Source organism: Schistocerca serialis, chromosome 6 (assembly GCF_023864345.2).
Source record: "Schistocerca serialis cubense isolate TAMUIC-IGC-003099 chromosome 6, iqSchSeri2.2, whole genome shotgun sequence".
Taxonomy (NCBI): Eukaryota; Metazoa; Arthropoda; class Insecta; order Orthoptera; family Acrididae; genus Schistocerca; species Schistocerca serialis.
In genome coordinates, this window is record NC_064643.1 from 443,036,714 (window position 1) to 443,047,485 (window position 10,772).

General features: G+C 38.5%; 1 protein-coding gene across 1 annotated transcript; it reads right to left on the reverse strand.

Annotated features, from left to right (window-relative positions):
- Positions 1–3,403: 3,403 nt before the first annotated feature.
- Positions 3,404–8,412, reverse strand: LOC126484908 (zinc finger MYM-type protein 1-like). Its single transcript, XM_050108507.1, has 8 exons — positions 8,266–8,412; positions 6,274–6,353; positions 5,593–5,725; positions 5,164–5,343; positions 4,602–5,053; positions 3,859–4,466; positions 3,561–3,758; positions 3,404–3,504 (listed from the first exon to the last, which is right to left on the reverse strand). The coding sequence occupies exons 1-8, from the start codon at positions 8,410–8,412 to the stop codon at positions 3,404–3,406; spliced, it is 1,899 nt and encodes a 632-aa protein (XP_049964464.1).
- Positions 8,413–10,772: the final 2,360 nt, after the last annotated feature.

A 10,772-nucleotide genomic window follows, 5' to 3' on the forward strand; every position in this document is an offset into this window, starting at 1 on the left:
GGGAATTAGATTAGGAAATGAGACCCTTAAAGTAGTAAAGGAGTTTTGCTATTTGGGGAGCAAAATAACTAATGATGGTCGAAGTAGAGAGGATATAAAATGTAGACTGGCAATGGCAAGAAAAACGTTTCTGAAGAAGAGAAATTTGTTAACATCGAGTATAGATTTAAGTGTCAGGAAGTCGTTTCTGAAAGTATTTGTATGGAGTGTAGCCATGTATGGAAGTGAAACATGGACAATAAATAGTATAGACAAGAAGAGAATAGAAGCTTTCGAAATGTGGTGCTACAGAAGAATGCTGTAGATTAGATGGATAGATCACATAACTAATGAGGAGGTATTGAATAGAATTGGGGAGAAGAGGAGTTTGTGGCACAACTTGACAAGAAGAAGGGATCGGTTGGTAGGGCATGTTCTGAGGCATCAAGGGATCACAATTTTAGTATTGGAGGGCAGTGTGGAGGGTAAAAGTCATAGAGGGAGACCAAGAGATGAATACACTAAGCAGATTCAGAAGGACGTAGGTTGCAGCAAGTACTGGGAGATGAAGAAGCTTGCGCAGGATAGAGTAGCATGGAGAGCTGCATCAAACCAGTCTCAGGACTGAAGACCACAACAACAACAACAAATGTTAGGTGGTTTTATGGACTGAGAGCTATTGGCAAAGGACACATTGCAGCAGAAACAATGTGTGCCATGATGAATATACAATGCCCACCTTGTAAAATCGACAAGTATGCAGGATTTATTAGGGCTGCTGTCGAATCTGTTGCATGTGAGTCAATGAAGGGTGCTGCAAACGAAGCTGTTGAAATAAATAATGGTATGACTGACAAACCAGTAGCTTTTGATGGTACTTGGCAGCTACAGTTCTAAGAATTCTGTTGCTACGGTGACCATTGTGGATACTGGAAAGGTAATAGATTTCCAGATCTTAAACAAACGTTGTTATAAGTGTAAATCAGGGGATGAAGAAAGGCATATCTGTGACAGAAATTATGAAGGAACAAGTGATGGTATGGAGGCCTCTGCAGCTATTAAAAATTTTAGTTGATCTGTGAACGAAAGGGGAGTGTGTTAAACCAAGTTTGTAGTCCTTGTTGCTAGTAGTTGTTGTGCTGGCTCGTGTTGCCGCGAATTATTACTTGGGTTGGGTGGTCTGATTTCTACATTGTCGCCACGCTATAAATTGGAATTTCTGTGATCCTGCCAATTTTGATCTGTCCCCTCATCATAACTGTTTTGGTTCTCATAATTGTTATGGCCATAATTATCACGTGGGCTCGATACTCTGTATTCTGCGTGAGCACCGCGTTCCGAATTGTAATTTGCGTGTCCGCGCCAATTTCGGTTGTCTCTATCGCGACCATTCCTTCTAAAATAATTGTCATTTCCATAACGCCTTTGCTCTCGCGGTCCGCGATCTCTATTACTGCACTGAGAGTTCCTATGATTATAAAAATCATTTCTCTGGCGTCTATGATCTGTGTTATTCGGTTGATGTCGCATATCGCGCCTATCTTCTTCCGCCCTGTACTCGTGAGGTTCGTCCAAGTTCCATACGCGTTTACGGTCACGCCGCGGATTACTATTTTTCCAATACCGATTACTATTATCTCTTTGTGTGTTTTCATAGTTGTCAAATTCTAATTCTTGCAAAAGAGTTTGGAATGCCTCTAAGTCATCTTTGCACCTACCTGCCAAAATTATGTGGCGTAATCTGATCGGCAGTTTTGTCAAACAGATACGAATTAATTCCGACTGACTGTACAGATTCGTTAAATATCTGTTCATGCGCATCATGTTTTCAAAATATTGCACTGGAGTTGAAAATTTCGACTGCTCATAACTTTGAATCATAAAGATGTAATGTTTTACACGATCTTGTGTAGTCTCTGACCAGTAAGCAGATAAGAATGCGTGATAAAAATCACCGTATGTGTGACATTCACGTACTATTGAGCGCATTCTTGTTGCAGGCTCTCCTTCAATATAACTGCAAATTACAGTTTTTGGCCAATTGGCCATGTTGGTGGTAATGAATAGTGAAATTGTTGTAACTACTCTCCAGGGTGGATTTCGTGACTAGCATTCCGAAAAATTTTAAATTTCCTAACTGTGAGAAAATGCTTGTAGTCAAACTCGTCATTTTTCTTAGCGGATGAGTTTTCTTTTACAGCATGACTCAAGTTTCCTTCATTAAGTCACGCAAACGTGTCGTATTCTCGAGTTGTCTGAAGCCTAGTTTTCAGTCTCAAACGTTATGTCAGAAATTCTGTGTGGTGGTTTTGTCCTTTCTTAAGCCAAACCGATCATCTAACATAACTTAAATTTGCTTTTACATTGATCTGTATGTTGTTCTTGGCGGAAACTTGTATGCATGAGTTATTAAGTCGATTGTGCCTTATCTGCTTTTATAAGCCCTTGCTATCTTTGGAATTATGTGGATATTTTTTCGAAATTCCGGTCATGTGTATACAATCTCATAGATCCTAAACACTATTTCGAATAATCTTATCATGAAATCTCCTCAAACGGTTCTAAACAATCATCAGTCCTTCTGCCCTATTGATTTCAGCTTTTCCAAAAGTCTGACAAACTCTGACTTTCATATTCCATTTGATAATTAACGTTGGAACCAGGACTATCACCCATGTATAAAGGTATCAAAACATAATGTCAGTTGCAGGAATGGCGACTAGGACGCCCTGGTTTTATCGCAGGTTTCTGAGAAAGCACAACCCATCTTGCAAAGAGGTTGCACAGAAGATTCGTTCAGTCTGTTCCTGAGTCCTGCTTCCCTGTTCGGATTTCTCTTAAAACAGGCCTGAAGGAGTAAGTAGAAGGAGACTGGAGACGTCGCACTAGTTGTGGAGTTAGTCCACTGGGAAAATGTTATAAGGACTCTAGGGAATGTGAATGAGAATAGGGGGAAGAAAGGCGATCTTGTTTTCGCACCACAACGTTGATTGTGGTTTTTTCAGATTTCGCCCAGTTCGTTGAGATTCTGGTTCTTCTTTTTATTTTTCACTCCTCTTCAACTAAATTAATCCTGTCTCTTTGATTTAAGCCAGTCAGGGGCGGCTATAGAAGTCGGTCAAGGGGAGGGGAGCTAATTATGGGAGGGGGGAATGAGGGAGTGGAATATCACCTAGCAAAAGGAGAGTTGGGGTCCTCCGACGACAAATTGGTAAAATCTGGTATATATTAGTTTTTGGAAACTGTTTTGGAGTTCAACGTAAAAGAAACTTATTTTCACATGGGAGATTTTATAAATTACATAAACCATGAAAATGGTCAACTTACATCGAATAAGTTTTCGTTAATTTTCTGCATACAGAAGATGATATGAATATAAAAACTTGAACTTGACATGAATATTAAAAAAAACCTGTAACAAAATTCACTGTATATTTCCGTCTTCTGCCCAATTTGTCATGCTCATTCGCCTCTGTTTCTTTTTACTGAATATGTCAATGAGATTTTCAATGTCCATATCTCTTTCTTTATGGATATTTGTAAGAGTCAATCCATTTAGTATCACCTGCCCATTGTGTTACGCAAATAAGTCTTTATTCGTCTCAAAGTAGAGAAGCTTCGTTCAGGAGTGCTTGTGGTGGCAGGAGTAGTCCCAGATATTTGGAATAAAACATATACATTTGGGAAAAACTGCTCGTCACAGTTGTTTAATGCTTCACTTACTATTTCAGGTCTTTTACTTTCATCAACCCACTTTTTCTTCCATAGTTTCAGTTCGCCTTTAATTAAAAGCAATGAACTGTCCAAAAACTGTTCATATTTCTCGGATGCCTGGATCACTTCATCCTCACTGTATTTTAAACACTATGCAGGAGTAACTCCTTGAAGTGGTAATAGGGTGCGAAAATCTTGTTTCTAGCTCGGCAATAAAACGATTCACAACAGGTAAAAATACTGTTCGCCTGAAGTATTCCTCGGCGTTTGAAGCAGAAACGTTGTCTCTTTTGGTTTGTGTTGAAATAGTTCTTGGCATTGCTATTACACTACCAATTTCTTCTGCCAGTTTGACAGAGTCTTCAAAAATACTTCCGAATACTATTTTCGAATCCGTCCTTATATAGTTGAACACCTCAAGCACATCATTGACATGATTTAAGGCAGTTGTTAAATCCATTTTAGGCCTTTGGAGTTGTTCGCTTAGTCTGAGAGTTAAAGAGAAGTAATATGCTGCAGTTGCTAACACGACTATGAAGTCTCCTCTTCGGACAGCAGAAATAAACATACAAGCTTTACTAGCCATTTCTGCGTTGGTTTCACGACTACTTGAAAGTTCGTCAAGCAAGGTCACGACTGGGACAAATAGCTCCTGGAAAGTAATAAGGGTATCGTGTCTTTCCACCCATCTTGTTGGACACATTGCCTTCAACTTTGTTTTCTTTGGGTTTGTCAACGGTAGTCGTGATATAACTTCCTCTAGGGAACATTTTCTGTTTGCAAAGGCAGACAAGAATGCTGAAACTCATCCTACAATTCCCATCATATTTCTGATTATTGGAGTATCACAAGACTTAGAAATGCACAAGTTCAAAGAGTGGCTAAAACAGTGGGTATTAATAGCCAACGGTTGTTTACTTAAAATAAGAGCTTGAACTCCTTTAAATCTCCCAGCCATTTTTGAGCCGCCATCATAGCCCTGTCCACAAAGATACTGATAGCTCAGGCCCAGTGTCTTGAGTTCTTCATTCATGGCTTCTATGGTAACAAAGGTCTCTATGTCAATGTACCTAACACAAAATGTCATCTGTTCCTTAGTGGTGACGTCAGTTGTTTCATCACATATAATGCTAAAAAATTTACCCTTTTTCACATCCCTCGACATTGAGGAGCAAATAGTGTCACGAATGCAATGTATGACTTCGTTTTGGACTGTGTTACTTATCATAGAACTGTTTCGGCCACATGTACTGAAATGATGTTTTAAATCTTCATCTCCAGCATCCATACGAAAAGCCAAAAAACTCTGAAATACTGCATGTTTTACCTCTAGAAGATAATCAGTTTTTTCATCTTTTAGCTGAGGAATTAAACCATGATCACGATGTCCTCGTAAAGGTAGGTTATTTCTAGCACACAGGACTATAGCTTTATAATAGGCCTCAAGCGTTTCAGGTTTTCTTCAATAACTGAAGATTTCTTGATATCAAGAACAACGGCAATACTTTTTTTACTTGATTCCATAGACTTGGTGAATTCTATAGCCTTCTCCATGGAAAATTTGTGATATTTTGCGTTTTCATGATGACGAAGATCTTCCATATCCTTCTTGTATTTGACCAATGGTTCTTTTACCAGTGTTTTCAACGCCTATAAAAATAAATTAAAAATGTCTTAGGTAAAGAATTAAGTAAAGAAAAAATAGTACAAACAGCAAACCTTGCAAGCAACACAGAAATTTTTGCTGAGAAAGCAAGCCTGAAAACTATTTGAATAATTATATGTTTTTGTATCTGAAGTGTTTCCATTTAAAAACGACACCTCCAAGTTATTTATGTTTTTTACGAAGTCAGTTAAAGGTTTCAGTTACTTAGAATAACCGAAAGCTGTAATAAGTACCTGGGAACCGATTTCGGCACCTGAAGGAGAAAACAGAACACATGCAGTACAAAATCCACCACGTAACATTTTACTGTATGAAAGCCAGTTGTACTCACTCATCCATTCATTCTTAATTGTTTGGTTTTGCTTCCTTTATAATTGAGTAGGAAAAGAAAAGCTTGCAGAAGTCTTCCAAGTATTCTTTAAAAACTTAAGATTTCATGATCACATAACGCGTCTTTAACAGCTCTTCCTATGTCATATGAGTCATAATATGTTTCAGTCCTTTCTGATCTTTCTTCCTGTGAATTAAATATGCTTTAAATGTCAGTATTGCGTACAAGTGGCTCAATACAAAAGTATATAGCGTTATTTACACATATAAAAAATTTAAATTTATTATGACCACTAAAAAGTCACCATTTGTCTTCCAAAACATTAACATTACCCCATATCCCTCGGTCTTGCTCCCTCCCTCTACAAACATTCGTATGGGCGCTCTCGGTAAACAGTATTGAAAAGGTCTTGTGTATTGACATGCTTAATGAAGGTACTAACTCCAGCAATTCCGTACAGTAATGACAAGGAAACAGAACAGTGAAGCAGTAAAGAGTAAGAAAGCAGACAACAATGACTTCTTCAGACAATGTTTCAGCTACCTAAAGTTACCAGCAGCCTGGAACAAGTGACTGCCATCACCTGACTTTTACCAATTCAGGACTGTCAAGATACAGTTTACACAGTATAACTCTTATTTGTTTGTGGAACTGGTCTGTGAACTTATGAGTCCAAAGATACATAAAATCTAATTTTCTCTTAATTTAGTGGGCTTTGCCTGGAAGCTTTGTTTGAAATGTTCCTACAGAAAGGCTTCAAAACTTAGCACGACATTAGCGATCTATGTCAGTGAAGGTCGTTGGTCGGTTCCGCCTGTCCCATCAGTCGGTCACAGTCAGATTAATAACAGCAAAACCAGGAAAGATTCCACATCACATTATTTACTGCAGGCCTACAAGCTTTCTTCTAGTAGTCTGAAAAGCTTTTACAAACTACTGAAATTCTCTCAGATGTTTATAGACTATTACTGAAAGTTGGTAGATCTTTTTGAGAAAGAAAGCTTTGAATAATTTGTAAGGTGACAGAATAAATGAAGGTCAATTTGGTACCTTACATAAGAGCTTTCCATATCGTAACGGAAGGTGAATATGACAACTAACTTAATTTGGCAGTAATGAGCAAATTTGCCTGTAAGTATGTAATGCAAAAGGGATGACACTCAATCGACGGTATTAACACACCGATCATGTAATGCATGTCTATGAGCAGAAGGTGAAACAAGCAGCGAGAAAAAAAGTTTTGATTTGGAAGCAATTGCGAGGCGGGGAGAAGGTCACACCACAGGGGGTACTCGGAAAGCACTTAGGGTGCGTCCCAAGGAGGGATCAACGACCGACCGACCAGGTGACTCAGACTCTATTGGTGACACGGAGAATGAAAGAACCCAGGTGGGGAGACAATTCGGCTACGAGAAAGACGAGACGGAAATTTTCGAGGACTCTTCTCTGACCAGGCGTCAAGTGCAGAACGGGGCGCATAACGCTCTGTACGACGCAGAGGAGAAATTTGTGTGAACACTGCGTTCACAGCGGCTGACGTCCAGCTAGGAATTAGCTCTAGCGTCGTTTAGCTCCAACAGTTCAGAAACGAACCAGCCAGTTAGTTAATTGTTCTTGAGAGAACTGAGAGGGCATTATAATACGCATGCTTGTCCAACCATGCGCGTGTATATTGCCATATTCCAAGACTAGGGATGAGTACTTATTTTCTCGCATAACGAGAAACATAGGGAAAAATTCAGCAAAGGTTTAATAAGCTTTTATAGGAATTTCAGAGGCAGAGAGCGGCCATACATATGATAGCTCATCACAGCAAAGGTAAATACCGCGTGCGGAGGCGTAAACGTGGTTCACCAGCTTGTGTCTACTGTAAACTCGAGCGACCTTGGGTAATCTTTTGCTCAACTTGTCACAAAACTAACCATCCTCCGTAGACTTGATTGTCATCCTAAATAGAACCGAACTTTGAAACGGAATCGGATGATTTATCGTAGTACTAACCAACATCATAACTAATTATAAGAATAATTTTGTAAAGAAACTTCTAGTTAAAATTTAATATTGTTGTGTTTAGCATTAGTTAAATTTCAGAGGACAAGATGCGTCACTCTCACAACTGTCTTAACATTGTCACATTGTAAACTGTGTAAAAGCATGTATATCTCTGAAAAGTTTGCAACATTAAACAAATGTCATTACAGTATACACAGTTGTGTCGTCAGTCATAGAATAAACAACCACCATCTCACATCTTACAAATTTTGTCGATATTATTAATACCAAAAATACGTATGGCCAGCTTTGATAAAAAATACAACAATAAAGTATTATTTTTCAGTACAAAATAATTAAATAATGATGGTTTGTGCAGAAAATATTTTACCTCCTTATAGACGAATGGCGTCTTTAAAAATTCACCTCGCTTCTTATGTTTTCAAGCAGTCTTATTCTTATCATTAGTTATCGATTAAACATAATAGCGCTAATCCTACACAATTAAACTAATAACTACTAGTAAAGAATCTCAGTAACATGAACGAAGTGTTATTTAAAATTAAGAAGATATGACTCTTACCAATTGTTTTGTGTTGTCGAAATTGTAGTCTCTAGATGCACAGGCCTGTGACGGTTCCAGTTCTATAGCGCAAGCTTCAGATTCCTTACGAGAGTTTATGGCCCTACGCTCAGGTTTGCCAAAATAATTCGTTAGCTTGCGATTCATTGCAGCAACGTCTTTAAACGCTTACTCCAATCTCTAATACACTATTTTTTCAGAAAAAATTGACACTTCACGACGCATGATTCGGCCACACTACTCAGGTACACACTTCAGTAATATCAATAATCGTACTCGGAAAACAAGTGTTCGCTGACAGGATCTGGAAGAGTTGGAAGGACAACTGACTGTTTTTAACAATCGATTGGTCAGTCGATTGTTTTTTCGTGCAGTCGGTTTCTTCACTCGGTTGCAGCCATTATATGAATTTTACACTCAGTTTCCGGGTTTGAGTTATTTTATTTACTTTCTCTTTCGCACTTTTCGGTTATTATATCAATTTTTGGTTGGTTTTTAAAATTTAATATCAGAGGCTGCCCTTTAAATTTATGTATATATAAATGAACCATCACCTTTTAACAAGTTTCTGAAATATCTATGATCACAGTTGTAAAGATCGTTTGGAACACCCCGTATTTTCCATAATTCTTTATTGAGATAATGAGAAGCCGCCAACAATCGGTCATCGTATACACCGCGACGTTGCCCCGCTCGCCAGACAACTGAATGATTTAAATATCATTTGCTTTCTACTCATTGAGCTGTATTAAAACAGTTTTAATTTATATTTATATTCCTTACTACAAACGCGTACTATGTTTCAACATGAACGTCTCTATAATGCACTTTCACAAATTCCTGTAACTCTCGTGTGTAGTTTATATCTCCTGGTCGCTAGGTGGCGCGCACCTGCTGGCGTTGCCAGCACTACAACGCTTCTACAGAATGTGTGTGCCCGGTAAAATAATACGATTTGACCCAGGTATCTGACGATTTTGAAGTTTTCTTCTGGGGTTAGCAATTTAAGCGTTGGTAGGCATTCCTGGCATATTTAGCTTTCATGATTATTGTAAGTGGTACATTAATATACATCCAGTGTATATTAATAAATAATAAGATGCCCATTTTAAGTTAAATAACATTTATTGGTTTAGATAGTAAGCTGTTTGCCGCTCTTGTTCTTTTGTTAAGATGTGTTTGAAATACATTGACCCATATTGCTATATAATTATAAAAAAATGATTGAATCTGTTGAAGTAATATATTCGCTGATTTCTGAAGTCATTTTATCCAGTATAAAATGGAACTCCATTAAGGGGGGGGGGCATAGCCCCCATAGCCCCCCCCCTTGCCACCGCCCCTGAAGCCAGTGGTCTCTTTTTGTGAAAATTGATACTCATCTATATCAGTCTGGAATTGCATGATTGCAAATCACCATATACTACTTTATTTCTTTGATTTCCAGCATAATGTTTGTCACTATTTTGTTATGATATGGTTTTGTTTCCGGACCTGACTACGCCTTGAATTTCCACACACGAGTATTGTTGTCCTTGTCAAGTGACAATGTCTCTTCTTCGGCCTTGGTCTTTTCCAAGTACACCTCCATCTTCAGCTGAAACCTATTTCAGAATTTTGGAAGACTGTGTCTTCTCTCATTTGGTTTCTGTATCTCACATACTCCAGCAGTTCTGCCTTACAGTATGTCTCCTAGTCTGTCGTTAACATCACCTAAGACTGTCAAACTTTAGTCGATCTTCCCATACTCTATGCACTCATAAATTTTTTCACGCAGTGTCTCCTGACTTCGCCACCTAAACCCTTAGAATAATGAAGATGTTGGCTTATTTTTATTCTTCTGAAAAGTAATTCTATCTTTCTGGCGGCCAGTGTGGCCGAGCGGTTCTAGGCGCTTCAGTCTGGAACCACGAGACCGCTATGGTCGCAGGTTCGAATCCTGCCTCGGGCATGGATGTGTGTGGTGTCCTTAGGTTAGTTATGTTTAAGTAGTTCTAAGTTCTAGGGGACTGATGACCTCAAATGTTAAGTCCCATTGTGCTCAGAGCCATTTGAACCTAACTTTCTGTTCTTGGCTTATATCCTTTCTTCCGAAAAATAAATCTGTCACCGTATTACCTACCCTGCTACTTCTAACCTATTTCCGAGTGTGTTAAACCTTTTGCTAATGCTAATACCTTCTATGTAATATTATGAGAAAGTTCTTTCCGTTTCTCTTTGATAAACATTTTTAAATTCAATCTGCCCAACTTCCCTGCCTCCTCCCAATATTAAAATTAGAATTCGTCGAATTTTAATCTTATTTGCCATACTACTGAAAATCTCCTCCTAAGCAGTTCTCAACCGAAGATATGAACCAGGAGCACTTTTATGATTAGGAACTGGTCATCACGAGAAGACTGCTTGCGATTACACGTTTTCACCTTTAACGTAGTGCATTGAATTATCTTCTGCATTGGTTTACTGTTGGACTCTCACGCTTGTTGGTGCACCTTGGTAACCGGAAG